General features: G+C 39.4%; 1 protein-coding gene across 8 annotated transcripts in view; it reads left to right on the top strand.

Annotated features, from left to right (window-relative positions):
• EYA1 (EYA transcriptional coactivator and phosphatase 1) overlaps window positions 1-22,907 on the top strand; it is a 374,655-nt gene that overhangs the window by 4,758 nt on the left and 346,990 nt on the right. For 7 of the 8 annotated variants that reach the window (XM_069600239.1, XM_069600237.1, XM_069600238.1 and 4 more), the window contains exon 2: window positions 9,081-9,188. In XM_069600239.1, the coding sequence (XP_069456340.1) occupies window positions 9,156-9,188 (33 nt within the window). In that variant the 5' untranslated portion in view covers window positions 9,081-9,155. Of the gene's footprint in view, window positions 1-9,080; window positions 9,189-22,907 lie in introns of those variants that run through there. The other variant, XM_069600246.1, reaches the window with a different exon arrangement.

The raw sequence follows: 22,907 nt of genomic DNA, 5'->3' as shown, positions 1-22,907 counted from the left end.
GGCTTTGTTAACCATTTCAAGGTTTGCTCTAATGTAAGTTGTTCTTTGATTTTAAGAAGAGCGAAATCCAAAGAAACCTTGAGTCAGTGCCTTTTTTTTCTGACCATTTAATGCTTTCTCTATCACCGTCTTTGTTTTTGGTGTTTTGGCCTCTGAGACTGCAATCCCACAGTCTTATTCTGCAGCAGGCAATCCGTACTCTTGTCAAGGTGCAACTAAAAGTAAGAGTCAGCAGCCAGGAAATGAGGAAATTGCTTTGCTTAATGTTGTTTGTGATTGTCAAGGGTAAAAGAGCAGCGAGGCATTTATTCCCCAGTTGCTCCTGAACTGCATATGTAATCTGCATGCATCCTAAGGTCTAATGAGGAATCTGGGTCCCCTATAGTAAATACATTATATAGTGAGCTGACTGTTCATCTCTGCCTCCATCCATGGTTAAAATTGCCTTTGAATTTTAGCAAGAAATGAAAGAAAAAGAAGTGACATCAGAGCCTGAGAAATATGTTTGCACCTTATTTTTGTAACTAAAACTGCTTTTTTGTTCTGGACAGCTGAACTTATTGTGGATTAAGCAGTCAAGCAGAAATAGGTGTTGCATGCCTTAGGGGGGAGTGTTGGTGGGTGAACATTTGGATAAAGACCAGCACTGATGTCATGTTTGATTTGGAGGGGCAAGAATTTACCATCCCTGATGAAGAAGGCAATCACTGTCAACACCGTTTGTGGCTTCATTAATGGTACTGGGAAAAAAGGAGGTTGACAATTGATACGAGATATAAATTTTGGCACATTAAAAAAATCAACTTTATAAAGTGTGTAGGTCAATGAATTTGAACAGTTATATATACTCACATGATCATGGCCATTAAGATATAGAACGTTTCTGGTGGTGGTTTAGTCTCCAAGTTGTGTCTGACTCTTTTGCGACCCCTGAACTGTAGCCCGCCAGGCTCCTCTGCCCATGAGATTTCTACTGGAGTGAGTAGCCATTTCCTTCTCCAGAGGATCTGATGGAACCCAGGTCTCCTGCATGGCAGATGGATCCTTCACCAACTGAGCCACCTGGGAAGTTCCCTCATGCCCTCTGTAGTCCAACCCCACCCCACCCACATCTTTATCCCTGGGTCTACTCCCCTGCTTTCCACCCCTATGGATGAGTTTTGGTGATGTATGTTTAACATCTTCAGAGGTATTTGATGGTAGAGCTTTCTGTGCAAAAGCAAAGGAGTAGCTATTTCAGATCCCCTTTTCCTTGAATAAAGTAAGAAAATTCATCATCTAGTTATAGTTATTTGGACAGTAGCAAACAGCCATTGAATGGAACCAATTTAGTTTGCTACCAGTTGTTCAAGAGCAGAAGTTATTTTAAAAGTAAAACTAGAGTCTTGGGAAGCTGAGAAACTATTTCTGGATCCATTGTGGACAAACAGTGTCCGTGGAGGACTAGCAATGCCCCAGATTCAATAACTGCAGCAGAACTGATACAACAGCCTGGTGAAATTTTAGATGAGTTTCTCACGTGGAATTATGGTTTAGATTTTTTTCTTAGATGCTTGAATTTCTTTATGACATAAAAGATTTATGGGCCTGTAGTTCTCAAGCATTGTGCTATTATATAGCACACCTCTCCTCCAATCCCTTATGGGCTTGCAACCAGTTGTCATTGTGGGAAACATTGACTTCTTCTGTGCTTCAGTAGAAATTATTTTACGACAATGGCTGTGAGACTCAACCAACTAAGTCATGTGACATGGTGAGTTACCTTGCTGAAGGTAAGAGGGAAAATGATTAGAAAAATGGTAAAAAGATCCCATGTTTACTGAAATGTGTTTTGACTTTTTTTAAAGTTTTTTAAAAATTGAAGTATAGTTGATTTATAATATGATAGTTTCAAGTATACAGCTAGCTAAATGATTCAGTTATACATACATATAGATGCATCTATTTTTCAGATCCTTTTTCCTTATGCTAAATTGCTTCAGTAGTGTCTGATTCATTGTGACCCCATGATCTGTAGCAGGCCAGGCTCCTCTATCTATAGGATTCTCCAGGCAAGAACACTGGAGTGGATTGCTATTCCTTTCTCCAGGAGATCTTCCTGACCTAGGGATTAAAGCCAGGTCTCCTGTATTGGCAGGTGGGATCTTTACCACTAGCGCCACCTGGGAAGCCCAGGTGTGATAATGTTTGTAATAACATGTTTTTCCTTATACGTTATTAAAAAATGCTGAGTATAGTCCCCCACTTTGACTTTTTGTCTTGAATCTGTGAGAACAGATTCTATTCCAAAAGCAATGTTGAGTGAAAGAAAGCAGGTGACGAGTGTGATAACCATGCCTACGTTTGTCAGCATAGTGATGCCTGTATCAATGATTTAGTTAAGCTTTGAAATACCCTGCAATAGTTTTAATATGAAAAAGTTTGTCATGGAGACAAAAATTTGGTAATCTCTGATATAGGGAGGTTCATGAATGTTGTCAAGATTACAGATTCTTTTGTAGCAACCTTATTGGAATATTTTATAAATATGAGTGCTGTGTTTCATCCTTCCACTAGGGTCAGTGTTGTTATGAGAGGAAAATCCAAATAAGTGAATTTGACTTGAAAAGAATTAGCATTTTTAGCTATCATACCTCTTGATCCTTTAATTATTCTATTTGGAATTTATGCTTAAAGAAATAATTAAAAGAAGGGAAAAAACCTTTTGAATAAAGATATTGAAGTGTTATATGCTATAGTGAAAGAGTGGAAAAAATTCCCAAATATCCCACTTTATGGAAACATCTCCCTGATGGAATATTACACAGGCATTAAAATAATAAGTGTACAGACTGTAAAATACTTAGGAAACGATAAGAGAAACCAGAGAAACACAAGCGTGAATATTTGCTCTGATTACAGCTATATAAAATTGTGTGTGCATACAGACATGTTGGGTTGATGGAATTACAGGTGTGTTTAGAATTTTCTTTATAATGTAAAAGTACTACAATGAAATAGTGTGTAGGTCTAATACTCTTGGAAACAAAGCTTGAATTCAACTTTAGTTAGTGAATAAACACATATCATCATTTTCCTACTTAGTGTCAGCTCATTGGGTTATCCCCTTATCTTATATTCTTCCTCTGAAGGAAGTTGCATATGGTAAAAACACAAATCTGGTCATATTTATTCAGACATTCTGTAAAGAACAGAGGCTTCATACTTCAAACATTAGAATAGCAGCACCAGTAAATCAGTGGAAAAGCTATAAAAGCAAACAAGCTTGTCAACATTTATTTCTATAGAAATTGCATCCCCAGCCATAGAATTTCACCAACATAGAGCTGAGCTTGATTTTCCTTAATCGCTTCTGTGGTTGGGGAGTGTGGTCCTTCCAGCAACTGGAAAGGTCAGCGAGAATCTGGTTTTTGAATCTGACTCACCTGAGCATGCCAAATCTCTGTCTCCCCTGATATAACTGTATTTCTGAAGAAGGTGAGGAAAGCAAAGAAGAAGCCACCTTGAGACACAGCTGTTCATGGAATAATGAGTTGAAGAAGTCTCTGGAGGTCATTTATCCAATGGTTCATTTCACTGCAGGCTTCTGTTTGTAAATTTTCTTAAAGACCCCTTGATTTGATATGTTTATTCAATCTGCAGTTGTGGTCTTCTGGGGACATATTTCAGAATAGCCCTTTTCTTTTCTACAAAGCAGTGTTCAGCCACTAGTTTCCTTCTGCTTCTCAGGAATGTTAGAAAACTCAACACTTGGTGAGAAGGCAAAGATGAAAGTGATGGTGTGTTGTAATGAAAATACTCTTTCATCCAAGGAGCTGCAAGTTACTAACAGTGTCTGATGGGTCTCTGGTTCATTAGAGATGATTTATATGTCATCTAAACTAACCCCCCCTTTTTTTTTAGAACCAGCAGGAAAAATTTAAATATATGTGTTGTATAAAAATTTTGAAAGGATTATTTTCCTCCCAATCATATTAATCCCCACCTGCACCCTCACCTTGTTTTTCTTCAATCTGGAAAGTCAGTTCCATCCACCTGCCTAACTAGACCCTTTCTCTATTTCACGGCTCTGTAACTTGCATGCTTATTTCAGCTTCTTGTTTTCCAATCTTTCAATCTGACAATAGTCAGAATGTTTTTGAAGATGGCAAAGAATCTGCCTGCCAAAGCAGGAGACTCAAGAGATGCAGGTTTGAGCCCTGGGTCAGGAAGATCCCCTGGAGAAGGAAAATGGCAATCCACTCCAATATTCTTGCCTGGGAAATCCCATGGGCAGAGGAGCCTGGTGGCTACAGTCCATGGGGTCGCAAAGAGTCAGACACAACTGAGCACATATGCTACTACACTGCACACTACTTACACTTGTGATGAGCTAGAACTAAAGTAAAATTTTTACAAGTAAAATGAGGTGCTGTTGCTTATTTTATCAACTGCCCGGCAGTTGGAAAATGGGTGGAAAAGAATAGGAAGTGTCGATGTGGAGTAGTGAATATGGGCTTACAGAACCCATTTTTTTTTTTTAAAGTAGCAAGGGTTTATAGAATTGGGAAGAGTTTAAATTATAGCAGGAATGCATGGAATAGATGTATTTTTCTCCTATATTTGTGACCCCATTGTCTGTAGCCCACCAGGCTCCTGTGTCCATGGAATTCTCCATGCAAGAATACTGGAGTGGGTTGCCATTTCCTTCTCCAGGGGATCTTTCCGACCTAGTGATTGAACCTAGGTCTACCCGCACGGCAGGTGGACTCTCTACCAACTGAACCACTAGGGAAGCCTCAAAAAAGTTTCTGTATCTAGAACTATTCTGTATTTTAACAATACGCTTGTTAGTTGCAGTGGTGTATGAAATACATTTCCAAATATGGGTCTATAGCTTACTCCTTGGAAGAAAAGTTATGACCTACCTAGATAGCATATTCAAAAGCAGAGACATTGCTTTGCCAACTAAGGTCCGTCTAGTCAAGGCTATGGTTTTTCCTGTGGTCATGTATGGATGTGAGAGTTGGACTGTGAAGAAGGCTGAGCACCGAAGAATTGATGCGTTTGAACTGTGGTGTTGGAGAAGACTCTTGAGAGTCCCCTTGGACTGCTAGGAGATCCAACCAGTCCATTCTGAAGGAGATCAACCCTGGGATTTCTTTGGAAGGAATGATGCTAAAGCTGAAACTCCAGTACTTTGGCCACCTCATGCAAAGAGTTGACTCATTGGAAAAGACTCTTATGCTGGGAGGGGTTGGGGGCAGGAGGAGAAGGGGACGACCGAGGATGAGATGGCTGGATGGCATCACTGACTCGATGGCCATGAATCTGAGTGAACTCCGGGAGTTGGTGATGGACAGGGAGGCCTGGCTGCAATTCATGGGGTTGCAAAGAGTTAGACACGACTGAGCAACTGAACTGAACTGAACTGAGGTATCATTGTAATGTAATCACCAGGGGTACAATTTCATAATGCCTTTGGGCCCCTAAAGGGAGTCTTATGTGATTGCAAGATTTGTCAAATTGTAGTACTGATTTGGTGTTTTCCATAGCATCTATTATCAGCATACACATCTAACATTTATTTGCCATTGTTTCTTTGCTGGTGTGTCTACAATGATTTCGGCTCCTTCCTACCCCACTCCCCTGAGAGTGCCAAATATAAAGGAAATTCTTAAGGCTTCCATTAATCTTGTGTCAGAAGAGTCTGTGTAAATTTATGTTTCATGGTGTTTCATCAACAGTCCAGAAGATTGGGACTGAAGAAGGCATAGCTCCCTCAGGTGCTGGAAAGGTCAGTTCAGAGTCAGTACTTCCTGTTTCTTCTTGCCCAGATCCTCCCACTGTCCCACTTGCCATCTGCCTGCTTCTGCTCAGCACCAGATGCCAAGGTGGGCACATGGCTTGGGGCTGTGAATGCGATGTATATGGATTGGCTTATGGCACCTGGCCTTGTGGGGACACTTTTGATACCACAACACCTGTCCATAAGTGAAAGTGAAAGTGAAGTCGCTCAGTCGTGTCTGACTCTTTGCGACCCATGGACTGTAGCCCACCAAGCTCCTCCATCCATGGGATTCTCCAGGCAAGAATACTGGAGTGGGTTGCTGTTTCCTTCTCCACGACACCTGTCCATACTGCTTTACAAGTCTCCATAAATTTCATGTCACCAATCCTTCCATCAGCATGCATCTTTCCTCTCCATCCTACACTTAGATCAACCTCCTTGGACATTCTTCTATTCCTTTTTTTCTAGGAACTACCTTAGTTTAGACAAAATCTCTTTGAAGTTCAACTCTAAGTACTCTTTAGGTCTATATAGTTTTATGAATAGCTGTTCTCTATGTGTGTAATATGTAGCTAAGCAGGTAGATAGATAGGAATCAACTAACCTGTTTTTGCTTGAGCATGTTTCTTAGGGTGTTTGAACAAATGTTGAAGACCTAAAATGTGATGAGTCATTTTTAAGTTGACTGAATGATGGCACCACCATTTAACTACTCATCTACTTCTAGCTCATAGTTTACATGTAGTCAGAAGTTGTTATGTATCAATAATATTCATTCATTCATTCAAAATATTTAATGAGTGCCATATGTGATCAGAACAAGAGAGGGAAGCATGGTCCTAGGCCTCATGGAGCTACAATCTGCTGGTGGAGACAGGTATAGAAATAATGACAGTCTCATTAGATAAGTGCTATAATCGGGGCAGGCTTATTTATAAACCATGAAAGACCAAGTCCAACACGGGAATTAAGGGCTTACCAGAGCCAGGCTCCTAAATATCAGTAGACCCAGTCATGGCATATATTTCATGGTTTGGATTGACATGTAGAAATCTGGAAACAACTATGCTGATTTAGCAAGCAGGAGGATTTGTAAATAAAGTCCATGGGTCTCTGTGATTTTGTGATTTGTGAGTCGTAGTCTTTCTTAGTGGAGACATCTACCTGAACTAGATGAATGCTGACTCTTTTGGCTTCTCAATAATCTCAATCTTCTCTTTTTAGCCCAGGAAACAGTAACAAACATAGCATTTTGTTCAGAATAGTTTCGTCTTCAGAAGAAATAAAATGACAGATGAAATACCTTTCATGCTCATGTAACTTGACCATTCTTAATACCTTAAACTGTTCAGTAAGTTCAATATGGAAATATGGAAAAGAAACACATGGGAAATAATCCTGGAATATCAAATATACAGGCTTTGATTGAAACATGTTCTCGGGACAGGTATGGAAAAGATGGGAATTTAGGGGAAATCAGAGGGGGCTTTATCCTGGGCCTGCCCCCTTCTGTGAGGAATGAGACTGGACTTTGTCTCACCACATATAAATGCACTGTGGGAGATTTATGTGAAAACATTTTGTAAACTGTAAAGCATTTTACCAATGTAAGGCAGAATTATTATCATTATTTTAAAACACTACTTTATCACCTGCAAATGTTAACTTGCCTCCAGAGAGTAAAGAAAGCCATGGCCGGCGGGGGGGGGGGGGGGGGGGACACAAAACTCTGGCTTCTATAATATCTCTTCCCTAATTAAGCAAGAAATCCTCTGAAAGCAATGGCAGTAGATTTTAAGATTTGGTTTTGAAATTTTGTGCAATTAAAAATAGAGTTGTGTAGTGTGTTTTTTGGGGTTAGCAGGACTTAAATAGATCCATATGATTTTTATTTACTGACATTGTTTTTTGTTAAAACTACAGGAATATTCTGCTCTACTAAGGACTGTCCAGATTTTAGGAGCTAGTTATTTATGTCTTATATTGTCCAAAAAGCATCACTTTTGTGCTTACAGTGAATAAGGCATATGTTTTCCAATCTTGATAATTGTGAGCAAAAAATCGTATTATAAATGAGAATTACTCCAGCATTTCAAAATTGCATCCCAAATGAGCCAAGCTTGGATATTTTACCTGAAAATCATGTGTGTAAATGCATACTTTCATTAAATTATAAATCTAAAATCTAAGCTCTCATCCAGTTAAAGTCTCCCATTTTGCAAATAATAAAACTGAGGCTCAGGGAACCAAAATCACTTGCCTGAGGTTATTCCACTTGTTAGTGGTAGAGTCAGAACCTGAATTCAGATCTCTTAACTTCTACTGTAGTGGTTTTCTTACCATGCCTACAGGCAGAAGTTCAAGTACTTTTATAAGAAGTGGTTCTGAAGTTTACATGACTGTATGTTCTCTGTTCTGTAATATTACCTTAGGTGATACTAAGATTCTCTTTTTTTTTTTTTTGCTTAAATTTTCATGTCTATTTAAATATCTGTGTTGAAGTTGATGTGAGGAGTATAGATTAATTTCTTAGTTGCTAAGACCAAGCAAGAAAAACTGAGAACTTCTCTTGGTTCCTCATTTGAACTTGAGTATGAAAATTAATTCTGAGAGTTAGGAAATGAAATTAGGCAGCCTTGTGGCTATATTAATACTATTTGAAGATAACTAACCATAGAATATATTTCAAAATACTACATTCGTCGTCTATATCTTGCAGCATCCCCAAATCCCACTCTTCTTGAAGGTGTTGAGTCTCTTGAAGTTTCAGAATTGATCAACCGTGAAACTGTGACCTAAGTAAACTTGCTAAGAAATAGTATAATAATATCCTTGCCCTGAGGGTAAAACACTCAACTCTAGATTTTTCTCTTTTATTCTCCCTCAGACTACAATCATATTTCTTTGTTAGTATTTCCTCTTGGCATTGTGGTACAGCTGACGTTGATAGATAGTGTGGAGAAACCAATTTCAAAAAGAAAAAAGAAAAGAAAAAAAGGCTCTTGGATAGTTGGGCTCAGAAATAATGTGTGTGGAAAGCTCCCTCACTGCCCTCTTCATTCTTTTTTTTTGACTTGGGCTGCAGCTGCTGACAGCAGACACACTGAGCTATAATTCGGCCACATTTGGCTCATGTAGACTGTGATAAACAGTGAGCCCATAATATTTATTTTAAAGATTCATTCAGTGAAGGTAAGCATTCCTGACTTGTGTATACATGCTAGTGAATGGAAAGCTGCAGATGTAAAGATCGGTCCTTAATTTCATGCTACACAATTAATACGGCTGCTTGATGCTCTGTTCATCACAGGTGCTGGGGTGTTGGAAGTCTTTGAAGAAGTGTGGAGCTAATAGCCCATATATAATTCGGAAGAAGAAATCTTCAATGGAAGACCCCCGGGGGATAAATGGACAGTCTGTAAGTAAACAGAATGTCAGTCCTAAGGCAAGAGTTATTGCTCTTAAAATCGTAATTACTATTTTTGTTGTAACTTGAGTGTCTGGAAATTCCTCAAAAGCTCTGTCCCAATTTTTAATGATTTTTAGAGTTATGAATTAAGTAGTGTGCTATTTCATCAACCAAATCTAATTTATTTTTTCCTTAAAGGTATCAGTTATCAAAAGTAGAGTTCTAGAGTAAAAAGCTAACCTTTAGTATTATTTAATTTTACCAATATGCTTAATGTAATTTTTAGACTTCTATTTTCCTTTGCCTCAGGGAAAACATGTATTTGTCTCATGAAACTTGAAATTAATGTCTAAGTTTGGATTGTTTTGTACGTGTTTGTTTTGATGAACACACACGTCTGTGTGTGTGTGTGCGTGCGTGCACGCATTATGTGTGGTAAAAAAATAAAATGTTTGGTAGTTTCACAGTTTGATAAACTCTTGAGTGGGCTTTAAATTAAGGAGAGCCTTTGGTTTTATTTTGTTTGTTTATCTTGTGAGCACAAGAAAAAGGATTTGTAAATTTTCCTCAGGTTCATACTAGGAAGAAAGCAAGCTTCTTTTGGCACATAAGCAAATATCCCCAGTTAGGGATTATTTTATAAATAACCTGTGAGTGATTTTGAACTTGAAAAAGTCAATCAATTTTAATTTTAAAAAAACTTATTTTAGTAAGTAAAAAGTTGTTTTCTTGGAAACTTTCCGTAGCAGTATTTGAGGTGGCATTCCGTGACTTTGCCTTTGAAAGTCTCAGATCAGTTATGATGCTTTTCAGTCCTGTGGTTTCATACCTCAGCTTTGTTCACCATAGAATTATTACAAAGCTGAAGTATGATCTTTAGTAATGCTGTTGTGGTTCCTGTAAATGTGTGTTTTACAAGACCTACTGGTTGTTATGTAATAAGCAGTAACAGCTAATGGATTAAGATTTTAATAACAAAGGGTCAACTGCTATCAAGGTGCTTTTGCAGTCATACTGTATGCAATTACAGAGTGTGTTTTATGGATCTCCTAAATCATCTTGTGAGGTAATTCACGTAAAGCACTTCGAGATCATTCTGTTCGGTGTAGCTTTCACCCTAAATGGAAAAGTACCCTTAACACGTTTAATTTGTTTGTCCTTTTAAACTTGTTATGGGCCTCTGATGCTCAGTTTTCTTATTGTATGAAAAATAGTTCTGTAGTGCATATCAAGTAAGTGAAAAATAAATGCAGGAATAACTTACTACTTTTTACTCCTTTTATGTAATTTTGCTCCTTACATTGAGACAAGTCAGAGTGTTGGTAAATCACTAACAGTTTCAACAAATAAATGCTGCAGGTAATATTTCTTTGGAGATTTTATATTCTGCCAATTCTCATTTACTACTGAGAGAAATTAACTGACTTGAAACAAATAAAAAACAAATAGGTAAAGAATATAATGATTCAACTTTGTTTGCCTATCCTAACAAAATGGTGTTTATTGGGCCATCTCATTCCATACCATTCAGAGGTGTTTTGTCCCGTGAAGAGTGAAGCAGTTTTATTCTTGAAAGATACTTGGCAGCCTCGGAGGTAGAAAACTAGGGAGTGATGTTTCTCCAGGGCAAACGGTGTGTGGCATTGGAGAAGCAGTTTCCGGGCCATTTGGCCCCTGCCTACTCAACCACGAAGGGCGAGCAGTCTTTCCAAAGGTCCCTGTGTGGGGGGCCTCAGGTGGGCTCCTCCAGGCTCACTTTCTTTGGCTCTCAGGTTTCCCCTTTCCTTCAGAAAGTGGGGAAACAGGCTCAAGATAGGAAAAGGGCCTAGAACTTAGCTGAAAGTAATAAGGTAACTCAGGAAGCTAAAGGATTTTTTAAATTTATTTTTTATTGAAGTATACCTGATTTACAATGTTATGTTCATTTCCACTGTACAGCAAAGTGACTCAGCTATACACATATATATATTCCTTCTTTATATTCTTTTCCATTAGGGTTTATCCCAGGATATTAAATATAGGTCCTTGTGCTATACAGTAGGACCTTATTGTTTATCCATTCAATATGTGATAGTTCGCATCTGCAAACCCCCCGAATTCCCAGTCCATCCCTCCCCACCTGCCTTGGCAACCAGAAGTCTATTTTCTATGTCTGTGAGTCTGTTTCTGCTTTGTAAATAGGTTCGTTTATGTCATATTTTGGATTTTGCATATGAATGATATCATGTGGTATTTGTCTTTCTGATTTAGTTCACATGATGATCTCTAGGTTCATCCATGTTGCTGTCAATGGCATTATTTCATGCTTTTTTATGACCAAGTAATATTCCAGTATATAAATGCACCACAGCTTCTTTGTCTACTCATCTGTTCATGGACATTTAGGTTGTTTTCTTGTTTTTGTTATTGTGAATAGTGCTACTGTGAACATAGGTGTGCATGTATCTTTTTGAATTATAGTTTTGTCTAAATATATGCCCAGGAGTGAGATTGCCCAGTCATATGGTAATTCTATTTTTAATTTTCTGGGGAACTTCTATACTGTTTTCCATAGTGGCTCTACCAACTTACATTCCCACCAGCAGCGAAGGAGGGTTCCCTTTTCTCCACACCCTCTCCAGCATTTGTTATTTGTAGACTTTTTAATGATGATCAGTGTAAGGAGATACCACACTGTAGTTTAGACTTGCATTTCTCTAATAGTTAGCAATGTCGAGCATCTTTTCATGTGTCTAGTGGTTATCTGTATGTCTTTGGAGAAATGTCTATTTAGGTTTTCTGTCTATTTTTCAATTGGGTTTTATGTTTTGTTGTTGTTGAAGGAAACTAAAGAATTAAAAGAAGACCTGGTACCAGAAATTCCTGTACTTCCAAACATGAAATGTCCCTTGCTTGTCATGTTCATCTTTCAAAATGTTTCTTAGGGAAAGCCAATGTATTCAGAGTAAACACAAGAGTATACTGCACCCCCGGTATTTCTAGAAGGTAGCCTCTTGGCCATAGTGGCACTGTGGAGTACATCTTTCATGTGACCAGAGATCATGGGCAAGAGTGAAGTATCTTCTTATTTTGATCCTAAGGAGATAACAGTCCTGGAAAAAAACATTTAAATCAGAAATCCCACCTTTCTTTTTCTGGAATTTACTGCCTGTGTTTTTTCTGCATCTAGAAAGAAGTAGCTCATGTAATTTTGTAGTTTTTATCAACTGTTCAACTTGCCTCATGTGTACAGAAAGAAGAGGAAGGCGTTTGCAGGGCTTTACATCATATTAGTCATAATTCTGGCCACTCCAGTATCCTCTCTTGAGGGGCCCCACTGGGATAAGTGCAGCCCCCTCTCTCTCCACAGGGCCAAGGTTGGCCTCTTCTAGGTAGGCACCTCTGAAACAGACATTAAAGGGCCAAGCTAAGGCTACGTCTTTCAATTTCTTTAGATTATGAGAATTTCTACAGGGATATCATGTCAAGATAAGAAAAGCAAGTACTAGCTCTTTTTTAAAAAGTGAATTGAGATACGAATCACTATCTTTTCCTTAGAAGCTGCGAGCTCTGTAGTTACCTAAACCTTCTGTCTGGTTTAGATAGAATCCTGGCATCATAAAACCTATATTTTAGATTCAGAGTCAGAAGTTGTTGTTTAGTTGCTAAGTCATGTCCAACTCTTTTGACCCCATAGACTGTAGCCCATCAGCCTCCTCTGTCCATGTGATTTCCTAGGCAAGAATACTGGAGTGGGTTACCATTTCCTTCTCTAAGGGATCTTCCCCACCCAGGAATTGAAAGACTTGGCTTTAATTTTTACTAATTGTATGACCTGGAGTGGATCGCTACGCATCAGTCTCTTCAACTAGAAAACAGAGATGATAATATTTACTTTCTGTTATTTAAAATTGTAATTTTGTAGGTCAGGTGGGGTCACATACTTAAAAGGCCTTTGATAATGGAAAAGTACAATATACCTCTAATACACTTTTATTGTAAATACTGCTAAAAAGATGTGGTTAAAAAGTTATCTGGCTGTCTTCAAGTCCATAATAAAACACTGTAAATGCAACCATTATACCAGTGCCAGGTATTATAAACACCAACACTACATATGTTTAGTTATATTGTTAGCTGTAGAGGGAATCAGGTCTCCTAAGACTCTCAAAGGAACATCTTATTATAAATGGTAGAGTTAATTTACTTTTATTACAAAAATTTCCAATGATAATATTTAAGAGTTCTTTGGAATAATTACACTTTAGGGCTCCATTCTCATAACTATACTTCCTGCATTCCTTTAAATTATGGTAAATTTGAAATGCTAACAGCAATTTTTGCTGAGATGCTGGGTTTTGCAAGAAAACCATGAACTAAAATATGTATGTACCTTATTCCTACATTTGGACATTCTAAAAAGGAAAAGTAACTTTTAACCAAAATGGAAAACTTAAATATTTATTTCACTAACAGTGAGAAGACACTTTTAGGAGAGATACTAAAAATAGTTATACAAGTATATGATATCCATATGAGTCTAATTAGCTGGGAAATTATAAATTAGTCATGGTTTTATTTATCCAGCTTTATCATGAGTGGGATATTTAAGTTAAATTTTTTGATACATTGAAAAATATGGAATTTAGTAGTTTTCTTTTTTTATCAGGAACATCTTGTTGGAAGCCTGTATTAGTTCTACCAGGCTGCTATAACAAAGTACGATAAACTGGGTGGCTTAAAACAACAGAAATTTGCTATCTCACAGTTCTAGAGGCTAGCGGTCCCAAGTCAGGGTATTGGCAGGGTTTTCTTTGAAAGCTTTGGAGGAATATTTCCTTGCTTCTTCTTAGTTTTTGGACATCTGTGACAATCCTTGGCATTTGAGCTACTGCACTTTGATCTCTACCATATTGTCACAGGGCATTCTCCCCACCTCACCTCTGTCTCTTCTCTTCTTATAAGGACATTAGTTATATTGGATTATGTTATGCTAAGTCTCTTCAGTCATGTCCGACTCTTTTGTGACCCCACGGACTATAGCCTGCTAGGCTCTTCTGTTCATTCCCCAGGCAAGAATCCTGAAGTGGGCTGCCATGCCCTCCTCCAAGGAATCTCCCCTACCCAGTGACTGAACCCACATTTCTTATGTCTCCTGCATTGGCAGGTGGGTTCTTTACCACTAGTGCCACCTGGCAAGCCCGATAGCAACTGCAGTGATCCTTCTTCCAAATAAAGTCACATTCACAGATACCAAGGATTAGGACTTCAGCCTGTCTTTTTGGAGGGGAGACAGTTCAACCCATCACAAAGCCTAATAAGAATGTGAGGCTTCAAACCTCGTCCATTTGCTTATCCATCCCACCTTCCTCCATCTTCACACTTTGAATATTTCTAGCTTATTTGATTGCAAGTAGTGGAACTTGCCATGAAGTAGTTTAAGGAAACAAACAAACAAAAAATGTTAAGAATGACATAGAACAAAAGGAAAACCTTAAGAAAGGAAATTCAAGAACAGAAATTCAAGAACGGAAATTCAAGCAGTTTTCTTTCTGTTTTTCTCTGCTTATTTTCTTATTTTCTTCAGTCCTCTTTTTCTTTATAACCTGGCCTTTGTACTCCCCTTGTTTAGTGTTGGCTGCCTGCCGACCATGGTTTACATGTTACTTGAACCATCCACCATATGGAAAGAACTCCGCTTGGTCCTGCATGAATCATAACTCTGCAGCTCATGCCCAGGGAAGGGACTGGGCAGACCACCCAATAGGTGCCTACCACGAGCCTTCAAGAAACCCCCAGGTTGTACTTATGGAGGCACTGGTTTGAAACCTGTTTCATCATCTTACTTCCCTGGTGGCTCAGAGAGTAAAACACGTCTGCCTGCAATGCGGGAGACTGGGGTTCGATCGCTGGGTCGGGAAGATCCCCTGGAGAAGGAAATGCCAACCCACTCCAGTACTCTTGCCTGGAAAATTCCATGGACTGAGGAGCCTGGTAGGCTACAGTCCATGGGGTCCCAAAGAGCTGGACATGACTGAGGGACTTCACTTTCACTTTCATCATCTTACAGATTTAACCTGTGATGTAGCATCAGCTACAAGCTAATCATTTTGATGGAAATATCTGGTGGTGAATATATTTATACACACAATGGCACCCCACTCCAGTACTCTTGCCTGGAAAATCCCATGGACGGGGAGCCTGGTAGGCTGCAGCCCATGGGGTCGCGAACAGTTGGACATGACTGAGCGACTTCACTTTCACTTTTCACTTTCCTGCATTGGAGAAGGAAATGGCAATCCACTCCAGTGTTCTTGCCTGGAGAATCCCTGGGACAGGGGAGCCTGGTGGACTGCCGTCTGTGGGGTCACACAGAGTCGGACACGACTGAAGTGACTTAGCAGCAGCATACACAAATATATAGGCTTCTGTGTCCGTGAGATTCTTCTGGCAAGAATAATGGAGTGGGTTGCCATTTCCTCCTCCTTATGTAGCTTATGTCTCCTGCATTGGCAGGCAGGTTCTTTACCACTAGCACCACCTGGGAAGCCTATATAAATATATATATGAAAGTGAAAGTGAAAATCGCTCAGTTGTGTCTGACTCTTTGCTACCCCAATGACTATACAATTCATGGAATTCTTCAGGCCAAAATACTGGAGTGGGTAGTCTTTCCCTTCTCCAGGGGATCTTCCCAACCCAGGGATCAAACCTGGGTCTCCTGCATTGCAGGTGGATTCTTTACCAGCTGAGCCACAAGGGATGCCATACATATATATACATATATATATACACACATATATATACATATATATATATATATATCTGTTCTTCTTTCCTGATAACTTAAGTTGTTACAACTCTCAGTTGGATCCCTAATAAGCCAATTTCTCTTCTCTCCCTTGATCTGACAGAAGCAATGCTTTGCATTTTCAGCCCCAGACAGTATAGCCTAGAACTGGGGCTAAACTGGCTGTAATGTGTGCACGGCAAAGAGAAACTAACTTGAAAATGGAAGGCAGTTGGTCAGAGTGAGGGAAACCTTGGCTTAGAATCAGAATACCTGGCTTTGAGTCACAGCTAACTAATTATGGCACCTTGGAAAAGTTATTTCAACTTCTAAGCCTCAATTTTGTTTTTACAAACAGAGATAAATAATATCTATATTGCTGGGTCTCTGTGGTGAAGAAATAAGATACTATATGCCAAAGCACTTTGTCAACTGCAAAGCGTATATATAGCCATTAGTGCCAAGCCCCATGGGCCATCTTTTGGGAAAGGGCAGGACACGTTGAGTCAGACATATCTGCTTCAGCCTTTGCCTTGCACTTGAGCAAGTTTTTAAACCTCTCTCAGCCTCAGTTCATCCTCATTTGTAAAGAAGGGATAATAATACATTCCTGTATGATTAGAAATAACATACGAAAGCCAGCTAGCGAGCAGGAACACAGGTTTTGGAGTCTGACTGTCTGGGTTCAGGTTTGCGCTACAATGATACTCACTGGCTGCCTGATGTAGAGCGCATCTGTGTGCCCTGCAGTCATTTTCCTCATCAGTAGCCGGGAATGACAGTCATAACTGATATCACAGGGTGGCTTGAAGACTGAATGAGGTTATATGTATATTCTTGGCTGGAGAATCCCATGGATAAAGGAGCCTGCCGGGCTACAGTGTAGGACAGTACTTAGCAAACACACATGTGTATGTGTGAGAATCCTTAGAATCCTGCCTGACATGCCAGAAATGCTGTCTTAACATTTGTTGATGTTACTAGTATTATCTCGACCATGCCCGGCACACAAGTAGTAAGTGCTTTAAAGAGGCTCATTGTTATTTAATTAAAATGGATTTGACCAGGGGACTGAGATACTCTCTCTTAATTGAACTGTAATGGGCACGCATTCACAGGATTAAGATGAGCTTGGGTGTCAGACAATGCTGAGGGGAATAAGGCAATGTTTTCCTTTGCTCGGGCAAGGCTTGTTGGCACCCCGATGAGAAGAGCCTAGATTGGAATGTGACCTGAGAGTTTGGAAGAGATTGGCTGTCAAAATTCAAATTGGGTACCAGGCTGTATAACCAGTTGGGTATTTGAGGTGAAGAATAAAACCTAGACAGGAAAACTGCCCCAGAGCCAGGACAGTTCAGTTCAGTCGCTCAGTTGTGTCCAACTCTTTGCGACACCATGGACTGTAGCACGCCAGGCTTCCCTGTCCTGGACAGTGACTTGTTTATATATTTCCAGGGCCAAACTTAATGCCAAGCCCTTTACATGCACTCTGTAAACGTTTGTTTATCTGAGCTGATCGGCATCTTGTGTCCTGGAATAGCTCACTTGTTCCCTATGCATCAAACAAATAGAGTGTGACGAGGATGAAAATTGGTTGTGGCTGATGCTGGAAAGAAAGGAAAGAGGGATTCTAACCATTAAGACTCACTGCCTCTTGACCTGCCTCTGACCTGCCCTCTTAACATGCAGGAGGCTGAGAGCTCAGTGACCATGGTGCTCAGAACTGGATGTGTATGAGCAGTAATTAATAGCGATGATGGCATTTGTGTTTCTCTTTCCAAGGAAAAGGCACAGACTTTGGGACTTTTTCTTTTTTTTTTTTTTGGAGATAGGAAGGGCAGTGTAAATACTTAAAAGAAAAATAAAACCACTTTCTGGTTTAGAGGTCTGATGATGAAAAGTCACCAAAAGTGTGAGCTAGAATAAGAAATTAATTTATTTTTTTTTTAAATTGAAGTGTAGTTCATTCAGGTACAACAAACGTGATTCTGTTATACAAGTATGTATATATCTCTATATTTTTCTTTTGAGTCTATTCCATTATAGTTTATAACAAGATACTGAATATAGTTCCTTGTGCTATACATTAGGTCCTTGCTGTTTATATATAGTAGTGTGCACCTGTTGTTCCCCTGGTGGTGGTTTAGTCAATATGTCATGTCCGACTCTTACGATCCCATGGACTGTAGCCGGCCAGGCTACTCTGTCCATGAGATTTTCCAGGCAAGAAGACTGGAGTGGCTTGCTATTTTCTTCTCCAGGGGATCTTCCTGACCCAGGAATCGAACTTCAGTCTCCTGCATTGCAGGCAGATTCTTTCCCAACTGAGCTATAAGGGAAGCCCAGTTACTCACCTACTCCCAATTTATCCCTCCCCCACTTACCCTTTGGTAACTGTAAGTTTCTTTTCTGTTTCTGTGAGTCTGCTTCTGTTTTGTAAATAAGTTCATTTGTACTATTTTTTAGATTCCGCATTTAAGTGATATCATATAATATTCGTCTTTCTCTGAGAAAGCCATTTTAATGTAGCAAAAATACAATAACCTTTTTCTGTAATGAACCAGACAGTAGACATTTTGGGCTTTATGGCTAGAAGATCTCTGTGGCATGTACTCAAATCTGTAGCTGTGGTGTGAGAGTATTGACAATACAGAACAGGACCCCGGGGTGATGTTAGTGCCTGTAGATAAATGGAGGATTCCCACCTTTGTTCTTGTTGGCACCTGAGGTGATTCTGCCGTTGTACTCCCATCCCCATCAAGGTTTCTCATTTTATTTCTCTCAGGCTCATTCCATTATCCTGGATTTGACTTATTTCCTCCCTCTGAGCCTCATTTTCTTCATTTATAAAATGAAGAATTGAGGAGATCTCTTTTAGTTCTAATGAAGTGTGATTTCATTCATAACCAGATGACACTGAATAATCAAAGTTAATAACGTTTATGCATCACAAAGTAAATGTGTGCTTGTTGCCAAGGGATGGGTAGGATCACCTTCCAGGAAACAGAGCATCTTTGCCAACCCACTAAATGCTCAGTTTGATGATCCAGTTTCATAGTTCCAGGATTATATCAGAACCCTCATATGATGCATCTTCACATTTTTTAGGTCTCCTAATAGTTTCTTTTGCAATCTTTTTCATCCTTTAGTCAATGAATATTGTTACTTGTGGAGCACACAGGTTATCTATATAGTGGCACTGATATTGTGATAAAGGTTCTTTGATGTCCACATTTCTGTACATGTGTATTTTGTTTATATGTAATATCATATCCAAATGTTTCTATGATAATTTTAAAAGATTCTTGAAAGAGATGGGAATACCAGACCACCTGACCTGCCTCTTGAGAAATCTGTATGCAGGTCAGGAAGCAACAGTTAGAACTGGACATGGAACAACAGACTGGTTCCAGATAGGAAAAGGAGTATATTGTCAAGGCTGTATATTGTCACCCTCCTTATTTAACTTCTATGCAGAGTACATCATGATAAATGCTGGACTGGAAGAAACACAAGCTGGAATCAAGATTGCCGGGAGAAATATCAATGACCTCAGATATGCAGATGACACCACCCTTATGGCAGAGAGTGAAGAGGAACTAAAAAGCCTCTTGATGAAAGTGAAAGTGGAGAGTGAAAATGTTGGCTTAAAGCTCAACATTCAGAAAACAAAGGTCATGGCATCTGGTCCCATCACTTCATGGGAAATAGATGGGGAAACAGATGAAACAGTGTCACATTTTATTTTGGGGGGCTCCAAAATCACTGCAGATGGAGATTACAACCATGAAATTAAAAGACGCTTTACTCCTTGGAAGAAAAGTTATGACCAATCTAGATACCATATTCAAAAGCAGAGACATTACTTTGCCAACTAAGGTCCATCTAGTCAAGGTTATGATTTTTCCTGTGGTCATGTATGGATGTGAGAGTTGGACTCTGAAGAAGGCTGAGCGCTGAAGAATTGATGCATTTGAACTGTGGTGTCAGAGAAGACTCTTGAGAGTCCCTTGGACTGCAAGGAGATCCAACCAGTCCATTCTGAAAGAGATCAGCCCTGGGATTTCTTTGGAGGGAATGATGCTAAAGCTGAAACTCCAGTACTTTGGCCATCTCATGCAAAGAGCTGACTCATTGGAAAAGACTCTGATGCTGGGAGGGATTGGGGGCCAGAGTAGAAGGGGATGATAGAGGATGAGATGGCTGGATGGCATCACCGACTCGATAGACGTGAATCTGAGTGAACTCTGGGAGTTGGTGATGGACAGGGAGGCCTGGCGTGCTGATTCATGGGGTCGCAAAGAGGCGGACACGACTGAGCGACTGAACTGACTGACTGGAATACATAAAGAAACACTTGTATACTTTGTGTTCCATTCCTGAATGTGTTTGTAGCGGTTTGAAAATATGTTTATAGTACTCTTCCCTTTAAGACATGGAGTCTTTTAATGATGAACCCCTTGTGATGAATCCCTCTCCTTGGGTATGGTCTGCACTTAATGACTCACTTCTAATAAGCAGAAGAAAGAGAAGAAATGGTGTGCCACTGTAGATACCAGGCCATGAAGGCTGTTGTGGCTTCCTTCTTGCTCTCTCTTGGGTCCTTCATTCTGAAGGAAGCCATCTGCCATGATGTGAGGACCCTCAGACAGCCTTGTGTAGAGGCCTATGTGCAGGGCTCTGAAACCTTCTTTCTCTCTCCATGTGAGAGAGCCTTCTTGGAATGAATCCTTCAGCCTCAGTTCAACCTTCAGATGAAGCAGCCCCAGCAGAAAGCTAAGGTATTAATACATCCTCATGAGAGCTCTGATAATCCAGTAACACTTAGATAAATTGTTCCCAGATTTCTGACTCTCAAAAATTGTGTGAGATAATAAATGCATATTATTTTAAGATGCTAAGTTTTGGGGTAGTTTTGTTACACAGTTATAAATAACTAATACAGTGATCTCATCAACCTATTTTTGCAGTAAAATTCTCTCTACTCAGTATTTATATAAACATTATATAAATTCCCTTGTGGCTCAGATGGTAAAGAATCTGCCTGCAATGCAGGAGACCTGGGCTCAATCCCTGGATTGGGAAGATCCCCTGGAAAAGGGAATGGCTACCCACTCCACTATTCTTGCCTGGAGGATTCCATGGGCAGAGGAACCTGGTGGGCGATAGTCCATGAGGTTGCAGAGTCAGATGCAATTAACACTTTCATACTTCACTTATATAAATATAATTAATAAAACTCTTATTTTTCCTATTGCATTTTATTTGCAACCTGGGTACATTCAGATGTTGATTTATTTATCTTTATCTGCTCCCCCAAACTGAAGTTTTTCTTCTACACGTAATAAATGCTTTGAACTGCTCATTAGCATATGTTTTATTCTATCTTAAATTGTCTCCCCTTACTTACAAATCTGCGTACCTTCTAGGCTGTGATTTGTTTGAGGTCAGAGAATATGAGACAGGCATAATCACCCTCCCTCTGACATTGAGCCGTCTCTATTTTGCACATTGTAGATGCAAAAACAATGTTTTGGTTGAATGAATGAATGACTACCATTGCCTGGAGCAGAGGTTTTGTAAATGGAAAGAAATCTTCACAGGTGCTAGTCTAGCTGTTTTTGCTCCATGTGGGCCCAGGAAACCGAGCACCTTAGGGACCAGACCAGAATCAGGCTCAGAGCTTTTCTTGCTCTTTTAGGTTTCATGAGAGTAGAGGTCCACCGAGAGCAAACATCACTGCTATGAAACCTTGTTAACTGAACCTCCATTAATGGAAAACTCCTGACACTTTAGGCACAGAATGAAGTTAATTCCTACATATGTCCTTTTATGAAAATAGGGTTATAAAAGAAAATAGCAACATAGATTCATTTTAACTATGTAAATATAGGAAGGTGTGTGCTAAGTCACTTTAGTCATGTCTGACTCTTTGCAACCATATGGACCATAGCCCGCCAGGCTCCTCCATCCATGGGATTCTCCAGGTAATAATACTGGTCCTCCAGGGATTCCTCCCAACCCAGGGATGGAACTTATGTCTCTTATGTCTCTTGCACTGGCAGGTGGGTTCTTTACTACTAGCACCACCTGGGAAGCCCATATAGGAACGTAGGTGGGCAAAATAACCTGACAATCATATACAAAAAATTTCACGTGCTTTTTCCAAATAAATATTATCAGTTGAAAAAAATCTTTCCAAAGTGGCTCTATTCTGTTAAATTAGATAAATTGATGTCCATATTTCAAATGAATTCCTGAAATTTCTTTGAGAATTCTCCCAAATTCAAACGTAACATAAATTGGAGTACATCTCTTATTTTTAAACACTTTGATTCAACACTGTGAACATATACCCCATTTCACATCAGAAAGGCGATAACTGAGCTTGTGTTCTTATTGGTTTGAGTCAGTGGATACCCATGAGAGTACAGGAGAGAGCATGAGCTTGGCAGACAACTGGAGGCTGGAGCTGGAGTTCTGGCTGGAGTGAGTGCAGATCTCTCTGACCGTTTCTCACCAGGGTCTTCATCTCTAGAACAGGGTAATATTTCAGTCTTATGTATTTCAGAATTGCTGAGAGGATCAAAAGAAGAACAGGCATGCCATTATTAAGCAATATACATACATTTGTTATATGTTTATCAAAAGACAGCAAATATATCTGTTTTCTTCCAGATAGTAGGTACCTTGTATTTCAAAATGAAAAAAAAAAAAAGAATTAAAATCAGTAATGAAAAGAAAAAAAACCTTTTTTGTTTTTCCTTTTTCTTACAAAAAGAAGGAAAGAGTGTTGAAAAGGATCCAAGACTTTTTTTTTTTTTACTACTACCTGGGGAAGATCATTGCTTCTGGGCTGTGGAAATACTGAAATGGATGGTTGTTTGTTCACTAGTTCTTATTTTTACTTACATCCTGTATAAACTAAAATTCCTTTTAGGAATCCTAAAGTATATGGA

Source organism: Ovis canadensis, chromosome 9, assembly GCF_042477335.2.
Source record: "Ovis canadensis isolate MfBH-ARS-UI-01 breed Bighorn chromosome 9, ARS-UI_OviCan_v2, whole genome shotgun sequence".
Classification (NCBI taxonomy): domain Eukaryota; kingdom Metazoa; phylum Chordata; class Mammalia; order Artiodactyla; family Bovidae; genus Ovis; species Ovis canadensis.
Note: the sequence above shows the minus strand (reverse complement) of the source record. Positions and strands in the feature narration are given on the sequence as shown.